General features: G+C 35.0%; 1 protein-coding gene across 4 annotated transcripts in view; it reads right to left on the bottom strand.

Moving 5' to 3' along the window:
- The window catches only part of CHD1 (chromodomain helicase DNA binding protein 1), a 56,887-nt gene that overhangs the window by 18,068 nt on the left and 17,554 nt on the right, over positions 1–21,265 (bottom strand). For all 4 annotated transcript variants that reach the window (XM_075739392.1, XM_075739391.1, XM_075739390.1 and 1 more), the window contains 19 exons: positions 19,021–19,225; positions 17,926–18,030; positions 16,584–16,651; positions 14,394–14,543; positions 13,845–14,098; positions 12,080–12,305; positions 11,119–11,219; positions 10,680–10,858; positions 9,552–9,679; positions 8,757–8,973; positions 8,057–8,146; positions 7,005–7,195; positions 5,750–5,938; positions 5,273–5,435; positions 3,479–3,631; positions 2,929–3,000; positions 988–1,137; positions 385–533; positions 3–99 (listed from right to left, as the gene is read on the bottom strand). In XM_075739392.1, the coding sequence (XP_075595507.1) occupies positions 3–99; positions 385–533; positions 988–1,137; positions 2,929–3,000; positions 3,479–3,631; positions 5,273–5,435; positions 5,750–5,938; positions 7,005–7,195; positions 8,057–8,146; positions 8,757–8,973; positions 9,552–9,679; positions 10,680–10,858; positions 11,119–11,219; positions 12,080–12,305; positions 13,845–14,098; positions 14,394–14,543; positions 16,584–16,651; positions 17,926–18,030; positions 19,021–19,225 (2,887 nt within the window). The remainder of the gene's footprint in view (positions 1–2; positions 100–384; positions 534–987; positions 1,138–2,928; positions 3,001–3,478; positions 3,632–5,272; positions 5,436–5,749; positions 5,939–7,004; positions 7,196–8,056; positions 8,147–8,756; positions 8,974–9,551; positions 9,680–10,679; positions 10,859–11,118; positions 11,220–12,079; positions 12,306–13,844; positions 14,099–14,393; positions 14,544–16,583; positions 16,652–17,925; positions 18,031–19,020; positions 19,226–21,265) is intronic.

The raw sequence follows: 21,265 nt of genomic DNA, 5'->3' as shown, positions 1-21,265 counted from the left end.
ACCTGGGGCTCCTGTTCTTCCCCTTCAGGTTCTTTAAAAAGTTCCTCAGCACCAAACTTCAAAATAGCTGATAACTCCTCCTTATTAAAAGGTGTTGAGCTGAAATTAAGGATGTTTCAGGAAAAACATTTTATCTTAGTAACTTGAAAAATTCTCTATAATCATGAGTCAATTAAGCTTTCTTTTTACTGTTAAATAAAAACTATATATATTTTTAATATATATTTAACATGCAAATAAAAATCTACAAAGACTATATACTTTGCATCTTTACTTATTTAACTTTATTTTGCCTTTCATTAAGCAAATAAAATAACTTGCATTTTTACTTACTTGTCAAATATACCTAAGGATAAATTGATACGGAAATAAATACAAATATACCTTGAAGGAGTAGAGCCTGTATGCAGTACAGTCTTCCCTGTAGTGTCCATTCTCTGAATTACTAAATGATCTAACACCATCTTTTTCTTGGCTCTTTCAAGGATATCTTCTTCTACTGATCCTTTTGTGACTAGCCGATAAATATTAACCTATGTATAGTTTTAAAAGAAGTAAGAAACAACAAGGAGAAATCTCACTCTTCACTACATGTCTTCTGAATGTTTTGACTGGTTTCAAATATGAAATATTAAATCAATCATGTTATTACAGTCTTTACATAAGCATTTTAAAAAGACAGAGAAGTAAACTCTTAGACCTGTCTTTTTTAAACTTCAGTGATTTGGCACAAGCATTGCCACAGGCAAAACTGTCATATTTCCAGTTATTACTGTATATTTTCTGCAAGAAAGAAACCTGATGAGAACCAAGAAATACTTAAGCAAGGCGGATACGGCTGATGTAGTAGCTATTTTCTAGAATGATGTGAAGCCAATGAATGCAGGGCAGACAAGCCCACAACTCTTCTCCCTTTCCCATCCATACATCACAGCTACTGTATGGAACCTTCCTTCAGGTGTGGAGCTTAAAGCTGGATGTGCGTACCTGTTTCTTCTGTCCAATCCTATGCGCTCTAGCCTGTGCTTGCAGGTCGTTCTGTGGATTCCAGTCAGAATCAAATATAACTACAGTGTCAGCAGATGCCAAGTTGATACCTAATCCTCCAGCTCTAGTAGACAGTAAAAAGCAGAAGTCCTGAAATCATAATATAAGAAACAGTTTTATATACAATAGTTTTAATATTCTTAAAGGAACCAATATGACACTTGTTTATGCAGTCTGTGATGCAACTATAAAATCATATACTACCAATTCTGTAACTGCTCTACAGTTAAAGCTTCTTTAAGTATCAAGCAAACACTGATACCAGTTTCTTTCACAAATGGTTACTGGCTTCTCAACAGTTTAAAGGAAGCAGGGTCCTAGAAGGTGATCACCAACCAAAAAATCCCAACAAAAGACTGTCCAAAAGGTACAAAAGCCCTACTGTTAAAGCCTTGTGCGTTACAACGTCCCTCTCCCACATCCCCTGCCCCACGCCCTGGAAGACTAAGCAGCCATGTCAGAGCAGGGAAGATGCTTGAATCTACAGGTAACTGGTTGAGAGACAGGAAGCAAAAGTCTTCTGCCAGGTTCAATGCTGTTCAACATATTCATGAACAATATGAAAATGGAATAAGCAATGAGGTGAAAAAGTCTGGAGAGGATATAGAATTATTAATTCAGAGACAACTGTGAAGGACTGCAGAAGGATCTTGAGACATCCAATAAATAAAACAACATATGAAATTCAAGACAAAGTAAAACAGGTTAAAAAAAAAAATCCCAATTTTCAGTACAGTTCCAGGAAATAGCAAGCTATTACACTCAGGAATGAGTCCTGAGAACTGTGTTAGAAATTTCCATGTAGAACTTAGCTCAGTAATGGCAAAAACCATGTGGAATGTTTTGAATTTTGAGGAAACAAGTAAAAAATAAAACTAAGAACCTAATTTTGTTGCTGCAAAATGCATAGCTTCCTTCCACTTTTGAAATGCATGAAGTTTAAATTCCTTTTTGTCTCAAAAAATGCACAGTGTAACTACAAAGATTCCAGAGAAAGGCAACAATGTCAATGCTAGAAATTTGAAACAGAATTAACTTTTGTATTTAACAAATATCTAAAATTTACCTTACTGAGTTAAGTCCTTCTCCCTCCATCATAGCAGAAACAAGTTCAGCAGCAACTGACAAATGCTATCCTTCAACTAACTGATTTAAAAAAAAACAAACCCACAAAACCAACCACCAAACAAAAACCCCAAACAAAAAACAACCTCCCCTCCCCCAAATCTTCCAGTGTAGGACAAAAGATTTAAGCTGATCAAAGGTATGGAATGGCTTGTGTATTAGGAATGCTAAACAAGCTTCAAATCTTCCAACTAAGGAATACACAACCTGTAACAGACGCCCATATATTCACAGGCTTCTCAGAGAATGGCTAGAAATTAGTTCTTCACTATTTCTTCCAGGGCAAGTAAGTAGGTGGCACCAAATGAAGATAACAAGCCAGATTTAAAACAAAGATGGTTGTTCATGAAAGGATATACACAGTGCCAAAGGATGTTTTTGATGCTAAGTGTTTGTGTAAGTTCAATGGTCTTCTAAACATTGTTGGGTTAAATTCTTCACAGCAACAAGGCTGAGGTTAAATTTCTGCAGCATTTATATAGTAATTAACATTGCTTTGATAAAGAGCATAAGAAAAAAAATTAGCCCACAACTGATTAAATACCATTTTCATAAGTTATGTGTTTTCTACTTAATCTTTTCTTAGAGATCAAAAAATAAATTAGCAGATGTAAACTTTATAGTCTAGGCAGTAACAGTAAATTTTCAACCTTATTGATATATTCCTCACTTTTCTTAGCTGTCATTTTTTGTGCAATGTATTTTGTATTTCTTGGGAAAAAATAAAGCAGATTCCTTAGGAAAAAAATACCATACCTCTGATCCTTCTGCATTAAAATGATCCAGTGCTTGTTTCCTCAATTCTCCTTTTATTGATCCATCAAGTCTCTAAAGAGATTGAATACTATAGTTAAAAAGTAATTCTTACACTATATTCAAAATGAGAGCAAGTTGAATATTCAACTGCCAAAACTAAGTGGAAAAAAAAAAAAAAAAAGAGTAACACAACACTTCAGAATGTTTTAATCTATCAGTTTAATTTCAAAATATTGTTTAGCATATAGCAATTGCCAATCTTTCCTGAAAAACAACACTTTTTCTCACATGTTTTCTTAAGCAAAGCAGTAAAGAACACATAAGCATAAAACAATTGAGGTGGAAAAGGACCTCTGGAGGTCATCTTGTCTCTCAGGCAGGGACAGCTAAAGCAGGTTGCCCAAGGTCACGTCCATGTAGCTTCTGAATGTCACAGAGGATGGAGATTCCATAACCTCTACACAACTTCCTCCAGTGCTCCAGTCACCTTCACAGTAAAGAAAAGATTTTTCTTATATTCAAGATCAAAGCTTCTTGGCTAGATTCTTACCTGAAATGGAAACTGACGATACTTCAGATATTCTGCTAGGATGTCCAGCATCCTCACCATCTGTGAGAAAATCAGAACTCTGTTGCCACGTTCTCGCAGACGAATCAGTAGCTTGTCAAGAAGGATTAGTTTCCCACTGCTACGTATTAAATGCTACAAAAACCAAGAAATACCTATTACAAAATAAGTTCATCTCAACACTAATACACACTGCAGTGGGTCAGACCTTCATTTGAGGTTTGCTTTTCTTTCTATTGCTGCGGGAAGGGAAAAAAGGGGAAATTATGACATTCCTTAAGAATTTTACAGTTTAAAACATGCATGGACTATGTATAGTCTCCTAGAAATAAAAAAACCCTCAAAACCACATCAAAACACCAAATTCATGTGACCATAAAATAGCACCGCTATATAAATTTCCTAGTATGCAGCATTAACTGAACACAAAAGTTTATGCTGATTTTAGTTTAGTTGATTCTAACCAAAATTTACCGGATTATTAACTCTCTTATTTTTGAAGGAAAAATACTGTTCAGTTCCCTCTCAAAGTCATATCTTAACATCTCATCAAAACATGAAGTAAATATATGGGCTTGAAAATGTAAGCAGTTATGATGCAGGCTCAAGTTATTTTCTGTCGTGTAAAATATTAAAATTTGGTAATCAATAAAAAGTACAATGAAGAAAAAACTGTATTAGTACTACTTTCTCTTCACTTCCTCTCTTTTTAAAAGAGTCCGTACTGCTGCTTAACAAGTTTCTCAGGCAAGATAAAGTGAGAGGAATCTTGTTTATGGTGCCTCACAATGTAACCCACCTAAAGCCTGTTAAGCCTTCTCACCTCCATTGGGAATTACTAGAACAGGAATTCAAGCAAATGTGAAGTTTAATGCTCAAAACATTAGGCCTCTTTAGGAGAAGACACTTTGGTCAGAATTTCAGCAAATGCTAAATTCTGAGTTAGGTACTTTTATTCTTTATGCCAGAAAGGAGAAGGATATTTGTCACTGCACAAACCAGTAGCTTTGGGAAGGTATTTAAATTATCAATGTGAAAGCTTATAGAAAAAAAAAGTCTTTAGAAACATTTATGCTGGTATAAACTGCATCAACAACAACAGTCTTAGCTGTTGCTGTGCTTCTCAATAGTTTTGGTACAAATATTAGTTAACCTTAAAAAAAAGAAACAGAAAAACATACTATCTTTGGTAGTGACAATAATTATTTTTATCTGTTACAACAGCAAAATCACACTGAGCTTTGAATACTTGTTATTTTTATTTCCTTTCACTTTGGTCGTTTGCAGGCATACAAAGAAAGGTATCCGATTGTAAAAAAAGGCTTAAAAGCATCCTGCAGATCACTTTCTGCTGTCACACAGACTGCTGGTGTATCACTGCCGGTCACATGCACTTCCACTCACATTATATTTACCTGCTTAGCTGCTTTATTTTACTTAGGTTTAAAATAGGTCTCAATTTTATTTTGCATGAAAATACACAGCTTGTTTCAAACTATTTCCTTTTTACTTTGATTGTAATTAAAAGCAGGAATATTTTATTTAGTCAATTATTCACTTCCAATTAAGAAACAAGAATCAATTCACTTACCTGTAAAACCCAGGATGCACATTTTCCAGAGAACCTGTTTTTTCTTAATATACTGCAATAAGAATTAATAAAAACTGCCAGAGCACTATAAAATTGTGTGAATATTACAGATGTAATTTAAAAAAAAAAATTTTTAAGAAAAATATTAAAATTAAAAATTTTAATTTAATTAGAAGTGACATTACCTGTAAGGCCTCCTGTTTATTATAGAATTCATTATCATCTGGTGGTTTAATGAGGTAGCAATGGTTACAACACTTCTTGAGTTCCATCATGATATTCAAAAAGCCTGAGGTACTGCCTTTTGAACCTTTACTGAGGGCTTTATAATTCCTGGTTAAAATCCACCTATGATATAAGATGTACAGTATCAGTAAATTCTAACCATATGTGAAAGCAAGACAGAGGTAAGCTCTCAAAATATAAACAAGCTAAAGAAAAAAGCATCTCTCAAAAGAACGTACTAACATGCCAAACAAAAGAAGCTACATGAATAGACATCAGACCAGTGTAATTCTTGAGCCCTTGCTTCACAGAATTTTAGTGGTGTGAAACCCTAGAAGTCTCAAGTTCAAATTGCATTATAAAAACTACTATACTTCAGTAAATTGCATGTAGACATAACACTAAAACAGGACAATTTAAAATGTGTTGTTACTTACTTGTAATATTGCTTCTGCAATGCACTCATTTCCATCCTCAAAATTTGCTCAACTTTAGCAGGTAAAGACTTTTCTACATCTTTTTTAACTCTTCTCAGCAGGAATGGTTCAAGTTCTTTGTGAAGACTGGCATAACCATACTCTCTCCCTTTGCCATGCTCCTCTTCAAAATCTTCCCAGGAGGAAAACCTTCAACATAATAAAGAATGAGGCAAAATAGTGACATACTGAGAATGATGTGAAGAAGCAAAATTCAGGATTTTACAGAATGTGTATAAATATACGACAAGAGCACACACATATTCGAATTTTCATCTCACAAGAAATTCCAAATACTTTGCCTGTAAATAGAAGAATGGAACTTTCAAAAAATATTTACAGAATGAAAACTACTGTATTTTAACTTCCCCAATGGAAACGCAACATTTTTCTTTTTCTGCACGGATACTCAACTAGATGGTTGCTGAAATTACATTATTACATTTATCAAAAGCAACACGAAAAAAAAAAGCTGCATGGCTTGATGGTGTGCAAGAGAACAAGAGACTACTTAATGTAATTTTTTCAGCTTATATGGTCTAGCTGAAGTCTAACTATCCTCTGTGCTTACAGACCAGGAGAACACTCTTTATGACCAAATGAAGAATGGGTACCGGACCATAATTGCTTTGTTTCTAAGGTTCTGAAGAAGTCAGTACAGTCCATAGCTCAAACTAAATGGAACTATGGTGCTGGCATTTACAAAATGTCAGACAGAAATATGTGCTCTCACACGAGCTCTAATTTATCTTAGGTATAAATAGAGGTCAGTACAAAATAAGGTCAGCACAGTAAGCTTATGGTATGCAAACCATATGGGAAAACCAGCTGACTGAACTACAGGATATTAGGCATTTCGTACAAATTTGTTTCCATTAACAGTACTAACACTGAAAAATTCCCTTCTATTTCTCCAGAGTAAATCATACGGTGTTCCTATAAGGCTAAGATGAAGACTTTTTTCCAGGTTCTGACCCACGCATTAATCCATCATTTTTGTGGACTGCTCAAATAGAAAAGTGTGACAACTGCTACCAGCATTACTTATCAGGAACAGCATGAAAAAAATACATGCATCTACTTTATATAGAATACTTAAATTATCTTTCAGTATGATTCTCTACATCTATTGATTTTCAAATCACTACAATACTTCACAATAAGAAACTTGATGAAAAAAAAATGTTAAAAAGAATCATGTAAAACTCTTCCTTACTTTTCTGGCATGATGAAGTGCAACAAAGACCAAAGTTCTTTGAGGGAGTTTTGCAGAGGGGTTCCAGTAATAAGAAGACGATGGTTAGACTTAAAGTCTATTAACGTCTTGTACAGAAGAGAGTCGTCATTTTTTAAACGATGAGCTTCATCAACTCCTATGAACGCCCAATTCAGACCACCAAGGAATGACTTAAAGAAATGGAGGAGGGGAGGGAACATTATACAAATAAACACATTGCATAATTTCCCATAGTTTATAATCACACTATAAACACCATCACTTTTTTGGTTTATTTTAATAAAATATGGACAGCTATACAATTTTAGTACTAATTATGGTTTTTACGTTTGCCAGATGCAATGAAAGGCTGTGTAAGCATCCCAAGAAAGTATAAATTAAGTTTATAAAGAAAAAAAATGGCCAAAAGTTTGATACACATTAAGTCTTACATGACAGAAAAAACAAATCACTATTGACCTCTTCTTCCCATCATGTACAAATAAATGAAGTAAAAACGTTCTACTTCTTGACTATCTATGAAAGTTTCCATATACTGTTAGAAGGATTAACAATAACTGTGTGTGCTCACACTATGCAGACATTATTAATACATGTAGTCATACTACTGTATGCAAAATAACAAAGAAAAACTATATGGGATTTCAGAGTTCTATATCACGTTTTGGGCTAGGGGTTTGGTTCTTTTTCAGTTCCTTGATGGTGGTCTGCAAAGAAGTAGAGCTCTTGAAGATGGGAGATTATTGTGGTAACGAGAATCCCAAGCAGACTAGAGAAAGAGAAGTGTTACCCGCTTAACGAAATGGAAAAAGGCTGAAAGCCTCAGCACACATACAGAAAATATAAAAGCATTAAAAAAATCTCCCACACAAAAGAACCCCCAAAACCCAAGCCACGCACTGTCATACTTCCAAAAGCAGAAGCTATCACACTCTCCATAAATTTCATGATACACAATCCAAATACATGCAAGTCTAAAGACAGTTCTACACTGGATAAATTATTTTTATCTCCCTGAGAAGTGTGATTACCTTATCCTTCAGCAAAATTTCATATGTTGTTAGAAGTATGTTAAATTTTAATCGTTTGGTCTGTGGATGCATCCATTCATGAGTTCTAATCTACAAAGAGAATCAAGTGAACTATAAGCTAGATACAAAAGCTCTTGTTCACTGGGATGAATTTAAGTACTGCAGCAATGTAAATATTTAATGACATACAACAACATGATCACAAAACAGAAGCACAACATATTAACATACACAAGACTGAACTTCCAACCTGTCTAAGCACTCAAAAAATGTTTTGTTTAAACTTCTGAATAAATAGCAAAGAATTTCCACAAAACATTTTTACTTTATCAATCAGAAAACATTAAGAAAACAAACCAACAAACTTTCAGAAACTAAATTAAGATCACAACTGGTTTGCTTACAGATTTATTTTTACTATATCCACCTAAATAATCATATGGCAGAAGGTAATTTGTTTTCAAATGCAAGACTAAATTCTTAATCCTGTTCGCTATTAAGTAGGAAGAAAATCTTTCACTCACATTTATATGAGATCAAAATCTAAGCTTTCAATTTTGCGTCTTAAACAAATAGTGTTTCAGTATTTGCTCAGTCCTAACCAAAATACTGGAGATTAGCAGAGTACAGGAATATGATGTGAGTTTTGTTTATACACAAGCCTTTTTTTTTATACACAATGATAAAGAGAAATACTCACCATATTTCTGCTAGTTATATCTCCTAAGTAAACCACAGCATTCATCTGAGGAGCCCAAGTTTGAATCTCTCTTTGCCAAGATGTCAAGGTAGAAAGTGGCACAACCAGCAAGAAAGGCCCATACAGTTGATGTTCGTGAAACAAGTAGTTCAGAAAAGAAATTGTTTGTATTGTTTTGCCCAGACCCATTTCATCTGCAAGAATACAGCTATTCCCTCTAAAAAAAAAAAAAAAAAAAAAGAATTAGAAGAGTGTAAAGAGGGGGAGGAAGTGGACAAGATGATATTATTAACCTTTAGGCATAAAAACCACTCATACAAGCTTCCAAGATTTTGCAGTTATAAATCTTGAAGAAGTTTATTCCCATTAGTTTTCCACAAAAACAATTTCCACACACAGACACTCCATTTAATACTTGAATTAACAACATTGACAACAAGCTTGCAAATATTCCTCATTAGTCTAATTTTCAAAGTGTAACACTACTTTGACATTTCTGAAGAGTTTGCTTTGTGTTTCCTGGTTTAACTGGTTTAGGTTTGGTTTTTAAAAATAGGACTTACCCCCATAAGAAATTAAAAGCAAAGCAACAACAGACCTTAGCTGTTTTTTCAGAACAGCCATAGAATGATAAGCTTTGGTACTAATTAGAGCAAAACCACTCCCCTCAGATCTCTATTTTGAGCTTACTGTATGAAACCCTCCACCTTCAAAAAAATACAGAAAAATCAATTTAAAAGTTCTACAAATACTTACAATTTACAAACAGAAAAACTCATTTCAGACCATACTTACTTGCACCATGAGTGAGCAAGCCAATTCAATCCATTTAACTGATAATCTCTTAACTCTAAACTTTCATGTCCTCCAATGTAAGAAGGTTGCTTCTTTAGTGTAACAAACCTTGGCCTCTGTTTTAGAACCTGTCAAAAGTAAATTGATCATCAGTCCTATTACTGACTGCAGTTACCAAAATGTCTTCCTATAGAAAAAATAGCAGTAGGGATCTACTGGGTCATCATTGACGAAAACTAGGCCATATAAAAACACCAAACAATTTATAAGTTGAAATTAGTTTGATTAGTAATCTAAATTTCACAATGGGAGTGACATTAACTCATTTGAGGTTTACTTTTAAAATAAACTACAATACTAAACAAGCCAATCTTTGAATGCCAGTTGAAAAGCAGGGGAATGATATCTACACCAAACTACTTTTAGTAGAGATATTTTCCATATATATTACTATATATACTACTATTCTGAACAATTTTCAAAAATATTTCATAGTATGCATCTCTGGATTCATAGAAGATTCACATTTTTACCATCACAGCTGACATGGTGGCTTGAACCTGGCCGGCTCTTAAGCCACCACCCAGTTGCTCACTCGCTCCCTACCCCAGCAGGATGGGAAAGAATTGAAAGGGCAAAAGTGAGAAAAAGTTGTAGGTCAAAATAAAAAGTTTACTCGGTGAAAGAAAAAACCCAACCAATCAAAACAAAAACCCACAAGTGACAGAAAGGGAGTCACACATTAACTCACCAGCACACTGATGACCAGCAAGTCTCCAAGCAACAGCCTCCTTTGAACCCTCTGCTCAGCCCACCCTGTTATATCGCTGAGCATGACATTAAATGGCACGGAGTATGTCTTCAGTTAGTTGGAGTCAGCTGTGTTCCCTCCAGCCCCTTGCCCACTCCCAGCCTACTCATGGCAGGAAGGGCACAGCAAGAAATGGAGAAGGCCTTCACACTGTGCAAGCACTGTTCAACACACCAATTTTCTGGCTGATGCTATAAACACTGTTTAGGTCCCAAATCTAAAACACGGACCATACAGGCTGCTATGAAGAAAACCAACTCCATCCCAGCCAGACCCAGTACAACTGATTATAAATCCATTGTAAATTACATACTCACCTTGCAATCCTTAAAGGGAGTGGTCTTGGACTGATTTCTGCTAAAATACTCATCAATGCGTGCCTGAAACTTTTTGGCAATGAGAGCACCATCTTCCCAGCTACATTCTGAGTAAGGCAGACCCTGCCATTTGCAATAGTAGTCTGGATAACCAGCCGCTGATTTCTGATTTGAATGAGCTGCAGAAATACACCAGAGATATCTGATCAGCATTTTACTTCTGTATCTTATGAAAACACTTGTTTTAGGCAATAATACAACATAAGTTATCTTCATAGCACAGACATTATGACAACTTCTCTCTTTACCTGAAGTTTTGGTTTGGATTAAAAAGTTAGTGATGCTAACATTCTAAATTTCTTAACTACAAATGCAACATATAAGCAGTGAACGTACAGAATTCTAAACACTGTTTTCTGTCTGCAAGGTTGTAACATACCAATTACTCTTTCCACAATCTGATATTGTTTGTGTAGATCATCTGTAAGCTCCTGCTGGCAGTTGTAATATTCCACATCTTCTGGAGAAGCATTTTTCAGCCTGTAATGGGAATTAATTTACAACACTTAATACACTGTATAGTTCTAAAACTAAGAAAATTTGGCAACTCTAAAGCTCTGAATGTAAGCATCACAGGAATGTTGCTTGGAGAGCTTCTTTGAAAGTACAGCTTAGATATTCCCGCTGCAAAATTGTGGCATCTGGCCTAGGTGCCTCATCATTCATGACTGAGAACACTCATCAAGAGACACAACTCTACAGGTGGTACACTCATGCAGCTAATTCAGAACACTCAATCTGAACAGTAAGTAGTGTACTTTACAGAGTATTTTCATGGAACAGTATTCAGGGTGGCTCACTCTCCAAGAATCCGTCTTATGATTAAGTTGCTAAAAATCCCACCAGTATTCATTGATTGTATTAAACACACCAATAAAACTGAAGACAAGAAAGGTGACTTTAAAAATATGGATTTCTTCAGGTTTTTGTTCTCGGGCTTGAGCCAAGAAAACTGAATCCTTCAAAGTAATCCGAAATGGTTAATGCACCAAGAAAACATTAATCTCTACAGCAATTCCTGAAGAACTCTGATCAAAGTATAACAGTAGTCAGTAAAAGTTACAATTTATTATTTACTTTTAAACACTACCAATCTTATTTAAAGTCTATTTACACACACATTAAAATCATATGATTCTATGAAAATCAGGTCCAGAAAATAATCTTACAGCAATATGTTAAGGAGGCTTCAACTTTTAAAGTTTTTGTCTTCCTGTTGCATAGATACGTCAAATTATGCCCTCAAAAAGAGGTAGCAGGTCTCAAAAACACAAAAGAACATCTACATTGTTACTAAATTGTTACAAAAGTATTGTGGAAGTCTACATAAAAATATTCACCATCGTTTTGTTTCCTGATCCTTTTTCTTATAGTTGTCCAGTTTCTTCATTCCTTTAACATTTTGTTGCTTCAGTGTTTCCTCAGTTTCCCAAGTGTTATGGATGTGTGACCAACCTTTCCATTTAATAAGATACTGTATTTCTCCTGGCTCCTTTGACTTTTCAAACCCAGCATTTGGGTCACCATCTGCCTCAACTGCATAGATGGTGGTTGCAGCACCCGTGGCTGAGAAAGAAACCACATCGTAAGCTTTAATTAAGTGTGCATTGTCATAAGTTAGCCTATAAGAAATGTAGTGTAGAAAGCATTCAGTGATAATTTTAGATGAGCACGTACTTGACTAGTATCTACAGCTCTCATGTCATTACTCTTATTTGAACAATTATGACGTAGATATGCTAACACATGCACAAGTAGTCAGAATCAAAAAAGCAAGCCAAACTTCTGCATCTAACCTACAATATTGTATCTTTTCTCATGAGAATTTTCTTTGCATTCCTAGTTTTTAATGTGATCACCAGGGAATGCTCCACTAATGCTGCTTGTCATCATCTTTGGTATATTACTCTCGACTGAGTATACAAGAGATATCTGACATTATGCTTGGTCAGCCTTTGAGACAGCAATAACCTACTACTAGGGATACTATAAATCTATGTCTCCCTAAACATGTTTTACTACTTTTTCTGCCTTTGTTATCTTACCTGGGAAAATTTTTAATTAAGTACAGTCTGTATCACAGCTGAAGCATGCTAGCAGGAGGAAACGGGCTTATTTCTGTGAGGACAGCCAGGTAAGGAAATGAGCCCAGCAAGCTGCAGGGGCCAGATAAAGCAACAGAAAGTGGCAACAGGAAAAGACAGCACAAGCAGCAACATCATCTGGGCAAGAATAATATAAGAAGCTTAGTTCCAAAGGCTCTGACCACAGCAGTAACACTACGCACTGGAGCAGGATATGCTAGAATTTGGGTCAGCATGGGAGAACAAAGTTAAGAGGAAGAAGAGTGCAAGTTCTGAGATGGGTGAGAAACTTTAGAGATTGGGTATAACTAATGGCGAAAGGTAGCTCTAAAGTGCAAGGAGCCCAGGGTTTGGGGGGTTTTTTGTATGTTTGTTTTCATGATCAGAATCTTAATCTGCAGGCTCAAACACATAAGCAGAACTGCTAGATACTGCATCGCATTATTGCTGGAAATATGACATGCCTACCACTATTCACAAAATACTTTCAAGAGTTCACATGCAAAAGCACCACTGAAATTTTAGACACATTTTGTAGTCAATCCACACACTGCACTTTATTGAGACAAATTGTACAGCAATAACTGAAATCATAACCTCAGTGGTTCAGCCTTGCCAACACCATCTTTCAGTGTTCAAGTTACTAGTCAGCTTTCTTATGTAGTGCACTTTCTCCACTCCACTGTGTATAATTTATACTGATCAAGTATCACTAAACTATACAAACAGTGTTGTAAAAAAAATGGTAGGCATTTATGCAATACGGAGTTATCTTCTACTTCATTTTTATTTTCTACTTAGGTATGCAATTATTCTACATTTTACTTTGCAACACTTAGAAGGGACTTTTAAAAAAAGAACACCCTTATGAATATGAAAGACAAAACAAGAAGACTTTTTGGTAACTTTAAAATTATTGCTGTATATAAACCTCACAGGTGACCTACAAATGATAACATTTGCTGAAGTTGCACCACAATGCACTCCAGGATCTTAAGAATACAAAAAAAAAAAAAATTACCTCCTTTTCGGCCAATTCGACTATCCATGAACTTCTCTATAGTTTCAAATTCATCTTCTTCAGTTTGTGGGACATCTTCTCCACAAACTTCCAGCAAATCATCAGAATCTGTCTTGGTTTCTTCAGCTTCTTTGTAACTAATGTTGACTGTTGCCTGGCGACGAGATCCTCTCTTATCATAATCCTCCTCCTCCGATGAATCAAGTTGCCTCTTTTTCAGTCCTGCACTCTTTTTCCCACTTTTTGGCTTAATTCTTGAAGACAGTAAGATACGATACGACAATGATGTTACAACAGGGACAACTTAAGTCTTCTTGTATCGCTTTCTGAATACATTTATTTCATGAATGCTCAGTTGCTCCACTTTCAGTTACAGCAGATAGGAAAAGGTATTCACTAGAAAGCATTAATATAGTAACATCTTCCATAGCTTTGAAAATACTGAAATTATTTTAATAAGCATTAATGCATTCATTTGCATGTACAGTAGTAAATACTCAATTGCTTATTAGAAATAGTACCAGAGTATCCAAATGTATGACTTCCTACCTGCTTGGAGGTTTCCGACTCTTGACCTTGTTTTTTGGCTCATAGTCAGATTCACTCTCTTCACAACTGCTTTTCTCCCTATCTTCCTCTGATTCAGAATCAGAATCAGTTCCTGATACTGACCCTGATTCCGACATTTGCCAGTCTTCACTGTAGATATTGAAAGACAAAAAGAGTAACTTACTTTTTAAAAAAATTTAAAAATCAGGTATTCATCCACAGGTTATCTATGTAATTTCAACATTCCTCACAGAAATAAAAATCTTGTAACAGTTATTTCAGTTGATGAGACAGAAAATTGTCATCAGTGAGTACCAGATAAATAAAAATGCCCAATGGCTTCAAAGGAATTTAGACTAAGTTTTCTGTTACCAAGAGGCAGATTTAAAATCAAAAATAAAACAAAAATCTGGATTTCTATATAAATTTCAGCACGAAGAAATGAGTTAATGTGACATTAAGAAACCAAAGCACTTAACAAGTCTAACCAGAGAGATAGGTATTTATCAGAACTTATATATGCTCAAATCATAAAGCCCTGTCATGTTATACTCTGGAGAGCCCCATATTGTCTAATGCTTACGGTCCCTGTGGCCCATGTGAAGAATCAGCAACTTTGGCACAGGAATCAAAAAAATATAGAGGTAAATTTGAGAAAAGCCCAGAAAACCTTGAATTGTAGCAACCTATGAGTGGCACTGGCTCCCAAAAGCTCCTACATCAGCACTTCACAACCAGCAAGATACTATGAGTAAGACATTTGTGACTGAGCAGCAAGATCTTCTTGTTCCTGCCTAGCTGAGATCTACTTTGCAACAGGACTGATGAACAGTATCTTGCGAGGAAAGGATGAAAAATCTGGTATACGTTATTGAAACATTGCTAAATCTTTGTACTAACATCAAGTTTAGGTTTACTTGACCAAGGTGCTACAGTAGTAATAAAGTTCATCAAAGCTGGAATATTACCAAGAAATCTCTTCCTTAAATTTCCAATCAGGAAGCCTAGGAATCAGTGCTTTGATCTCTCTCTCCTTCCTGTCTTCCAGGACACTGGGTCCTGGAGGTAATTACATTCCCATTGTTCCAGTCATCCAAGACAAATACATCTATGTGTCTATTGTACAGATGGTACAGAATTTCTTATTAAAATACTTTTTCTACAAACAGTAAATAAAAAAAAACCTGACGTAAATCCATGACCTATATTTATTTGGAAATACAAAACACAGATATAAAGCACCACCCCCTATAGCTTGATCATGTACCAAACCTCTGATCTGCATGTCAGATAACTACAGACACACTTGTTCAGAAGATCCATGGGACAAAAATTCAAGCACTGGGTGTATGAAGTGATTTGGTTACAGGTTCCTAAACTTAAATATTGTTCCTGTAACAGAGTATGATATTAGACACAATCAAATTCTTAACTAAGAAAAGACAGCTTGTTGCTAGGAAAGTATCATTGTGCATTGTTAGCACTTTTTTTTAACCTCTTTTTTTTTTCCCCAACTACCATTTCTTTAAGGTACTACACTGGCAGCCCTGAACACCAAGGAGATTTATGAATGGGGAGAAGAGGAATGATAGAACAGTTCAATTTCTACACACCATTCATAAAAAACACAGGTCACTGCCACAATAATAATGTAAAATCCTTTTCACAAACTTTTTGATTTATCCCTTAGAAGGAGCTTATTTTCAGTTAAAATTCTTTGCTAGTCAATAAAGACAATTAGTGTCAGAACTATAACAACTTTTAAACATGTCAGAGGGAAAACAAACAAACAAACAAAAAACCCCAAAAGAATTTGGCATTAACTAAGGGCTTCTAACTTGAATTCGTTGTGAGACAACCTACTTAAGTAGTTTCCCATTTGTACAAGAATTTTTAGGGACGGCCTTCAGCTCAAAAATAAACTGCAACGAAGTATTTTAAAAATAAAAGCACTGACGAATGTTGTTGAACAATACTGCAGACTTTTTTGCTCATAAATTAATATAATATATATGTTCCTTAGAGTTTATTTTAAATATTCCAAAACATTTATCAAAATTGGAAACACAAGATCAAGATGAATTAAAAAGGGAACTTAAGCATTTCAAGTGTGGAGAAATAAAGCATAAGTTATGAGTATATGTCACTATGACAAAAAATTATGTGATATTACTTATGAAAACATCTTACTCCTTATGTTTTTTCTTCTTTGTTTCACTGGATGAATCATCTGCAGAATCTTCACTACTTGATGAGTCCTGCAGGTGAAGAAAAAACCACAACAAGTCATTATCACAAGAACAATTAAGCACTTCTAACATTAAAAAGATAAATCAGCTCCCACTTTCAAATTGGAGGCATGTTATTCATGCCTCCCTCTTCATCCCCTGCAGTGTAGCTGTTAATGCAGAATGAGGTAAGGACTGCTGTTGGTTTTGTATTTATCCATCTATGAATACATTGTGCCAGCACAGCTCTAGAAAACATAACGAAAAAACCCATCTTAAAAAATAAGCTATTGTGCCTACATAAAAAGTGTCATGGTTTAAGCTGCCCCAAATTAATCAAGATGATGGTTCTATCAAACTCCTAATAAAATCTCCTACCCTCAAGAGCTTTCTCATCTTCCATATTCTTTCACATTTAAACACCAGTTTAAGAAAATTTTAAGAGTAGCATGTTTCTTAAAGAAGAGAAACACAAACCCTCTTAAAATTAGATTTTTCCTAAAACCAATCTCATCAGGATTAAGTTTGGATTAAGTTTTATCCTGAAAAGCATCCTTCAGGAAGAGCATACTTAACAACAGCTGTAAATTAATGTTTTAATGACAGGTGATTAAGTTCTGTGTTTAAGTTTTAATGATGAGCTGTTAAACCAGAAATCCAACCAAATGAGCATGACTACACTGCACAGCTTTTATAATGATGGAGAAAAAAAAGTCTGCTTTATAAATAAATTCCATTTCATAGTCACTAGATGTGCCTACTGCACAAAGCCAACATTTCCTTAGCCGATAATTTAGGTTTTAGAATACCTAGAATACAAGTGTCGTTCTTAAAATACAAGAACTCTTTTATAGTAACTGTTACAAAATTTGCAAGAATGTAGTTTTCTGCTCCATACAGAATTTTTTTAAACCACAGCAGCTATCTTTATACAGAAAGAAGTAGAAAAGAATCTTTTATCATTTTAACTGTCTTTACAAAACTCAAGAAGCCAAAAATACAATGGAAGACAGTACTAGGTGGCTTGAAAATTTTGTCTGTACGTCACAGAGTATCTACCTAAAAACACCACATAATCAAGGCTGCTATAAATCTAGCACAACTCACTTGAAAACAAGAAACTAGAAATATTTTTACTTTGTGTTATAAAAATGTCAGTTATTGCAACGTTACTTTTATAGACTAAAACTAGACTTTTACACACACTTAAAGAATATAACTTGGCTCTACGTAATTTTATTCTAACATATGAGACAATGAAACAGGCATGTTTACATTTTAAACATCTAAATTATGTTATTTACCTCTTCTGAACCACTGTCTGATGAGGCTGCCTGTTGTTGTTGCTGTTGTTTCTTGAGCACTGCTGATCTTTGCACAGCAAGTATACTTGGACTAGACTTCCAAAACTGAACAGGAATGGAGATGCAAGAGTCAGTTAAACATACTGAAAGTCTCCAGTTTACCACATATTTATTTTTCCTGTGTAGCATCACTATTAAGACTGATCTTAAATTTAATCAATTTAAAAAAATCACCACAAAATACTGCATGCACTAATAACATTAGATAGCTTTGTAAAGTAGTAAGATTGCTACAGAACAGACTGTTATATAGTAATTGCCAAGATAATTTCTACAGCATGTGTAACGATAGTTGTGTAGGTATTGTTAAGGTAAAACATTTTATAAAGTACATTTTGAAACTGACACAGATATATCCTTTCAGACCACTCAGCTGATATGTTTTTACTTCATACAGTAATACAGATATACATGAACAAAAATAACAGAGAATCCTTAACAGTCTTCAATTCTTGTGATAACTAATACACAACTACCTTTCCTATATATGGTCTGCCACCCAAATTAAGTCCATATAACACAGGAGAGTACGGATAATTTTCACCCACTGAATTTAAGATATTTCTAAACACTACTTTTCCCTGAATTTAGCTGACTTATTGATAAAGAAAGCCAACTGTATTTAAGCTTGAAATTTTTGTACAATCATTTACTGATACAAGGAACATACTCATTAGAGAAACCATGTAAAAAACAGAATTTCAGAAACAACATTAAGTGTGCTTTTGCCTTCCATAAGTTCCACTAAATTAGTGTGTGCTTCTGCATGATGAAATTTAGGTAAGCATTTAACTTAAAATACTAACAAATGTGAGAATTTTCAAAGTATTAATTCAAGTGCTTATCCATGAAAACTAAGCCCAATGCTTAAGACAGCTAAGCACATGCATTCACTAACCCAACCAAATTAAAATCTAATTAAAAAAAATTCCTTACCTCTTTTTATTTTCTTAAATGAAAGCTGCTCTTGAAACTAACTGCACAGAATGATTTTTTAAATAATCCCCCCTCAAAGGGTTCATTTATATTTTTTACCTCAGATTCGTCAACTTTTGGTGGTTTAGCTTGAATCTGTTTCTTCTCTCTAGATGTGTCAGACTCTGATTCTGACTGAGTGCCTGACTCTGAACCAGACTCAGAGTCACTGCTGCCTGACTGGCTGCTGCTTCCATCACTACTGCTTCCAGAGCTTGAATCAGATCCAGAACCTGATGCTGACCCGGAATCGTCATCTGATTGGCTGGAATGAGAAGTTAGTAGGATATTACACAATTGCCAAGGTAACAGGATTAAAAGAAAAAAGTTGCCTTAGCTTCACCTGTAAATCAATTAAGTTAGATCAGGCAAATGTATAGCATACAAATGGATACAGTCGATTAAATAAGTTGAGATGAATAAAGTTAAAAATAAACAAGAAATGAGAATTCAGAGTGTAATCAGATACTCTTTGTGAAGCCTAAAAAGAGCAAGGTGAAGCAAGAATACTCAAATTAATATGCAGGAGTCAACCAAAGGAAATAAAAGCCACACAAAGTTTTCACGCTCACCCTCCTCCAAAATCCTTGTTTAGCTCCAAAGCCCACATATACATACACACCTCTTAACAGTTAAGTCTACTCCACAAAGACCCATCCAACTAAAATATAAAAGATTGTTTTCAATCTTGACAGATCAGCAGTACTCCTTAAAAAAATTCAGAAGCATGTATCTCCAAAAAAAAAAAAAAAAGCTATGCAGACCGTGTTTTCCTGTTAAAATAACAGCAGTAAAATTCCCTATGCAGACAACTCTGAATTTGTTACTGACAGTATGATTTGTGCCAAGGTGCCTTCCTTAACACATACTTGAGCTGCTAGATTATTCCACCTGTATATTCATTTTACACCAGATTTAGCATACTAAAAGCACAATATTTAAAGACACATATTTATTTTAGGACCACTCAACAACTTAGAAGCATTTGGTTTATTACAACTTCACAAAGTAGCCGAGTTAAAACTTTAATAAGATTCCTCATTAGATTAATACTACCATATTTCAAATACATTCTGAGGAAAAAAACAAACACTGGAATCATACCACCACAGAACTAAATAAGTCCAAGTTATGTATATGTTGACTGCAAACACTTAGAAACCAGAGTAAATATGAAGCCAGAATTGAAAATGAAAACCAAAAGCTGGTATCAAAACCTAGCTGATCTCTGCTAGCACAATTCATCTGACTGACATCTGGCTGGAAGGGGTGGGGAGGGAATGGGACAGAGAAGGCAGATTGATGATCCTCTGCCCTAGAATATACTTGCCAACATATTAAAATCACAAAACAAAGCAAAATCGCTCCTCTTTCGGTTTTTGCTAACACCAACAAAACCATATCAGTAATGAAGCTATTCATAAACAGGCTCCTGTAGACTGCACCTCAATCAGCCATCTGCATCTTTCAACTTTAAAAGAAAGAAACAGACCATGGAGAAGCTTCCTTGTTCTGAACGGGGAGATATGAAGAAACACACTGCTGTTGGGTTTCCTTGCACATGCCAAGACGAAAACTTGGCCAGGCTGCTCCCAAACTTTCTATGTCTGTCATCAAAGGCTTACTTCAAGCATGGTGCTATTACACCAACCTCACTCACCAAATAAAGCAGGGCAACCGCTACAGAATATGACCAGAGTTTAAACTGTGTACCAGAAATTGATGGCACTCCATGACGATCTTCTGAAGATATTTTAATTGCAATAGTATTCTTGTACGCAAATATTATCTTACCTTTAATGTTGGGTAATTCAGACCATTATAAAACGGCATTTCTCAGCATAGCTAAGTGCCATAAGTAAACGTCAGGGGGACTGTGGAAGTCAGTACTAAGAGAAACAGAAGAAAATTCAGCATGGAGAAACCTTGAGACACAAGTATCAGTCAGATAAGTTCTAGTCACAAAAAGCCACCAAAAATGTCTAAATCCTACATAACTTCAGAGGAGGGGAAGGGAATCAAATACTTCCATGTAGGACAAGGCTTGATTAAAGAGAGCAATAATAATGTGGATTACCAAGTCTAAAAAAAGATGCAAAACACTAAGCCATAAGGATGGTAATTAAATTAGGTTTCCATACAACAGTAAAATATTTCATACACACTAAAATAGTCCTAATATATTGATTCAATTGCACACAGAGCCAGAGGCAACCAAAACAAAGTACCTCTTTTCCAAGGTAGTTTGGGGAAACTAACACTGGAATAAGCTATCTTCTTCAAATAACTTGCCAACATTATGAGA

This window comes from Balearica regulorum, chromosome Z (assembly GCF_011004875.1).
Source record: "Balearica regulorum gibbericeps isolate bBalReg1 chromosome Z, bBalReg1.pri, whole genome shotgun sequence".
Classification (NCBI taxonomy): domain Eukaryota; kingdom Metazoa; phylum Chordata; class Aves; order Gruiformes; family Gruidae; genus Balearica; species Balearica regulorum.
The sequence above is the reverse complement of the archived record's forward strand: the minus strand, read 5'-3'. Positions and strand labels throughout refer to the sequence as shown.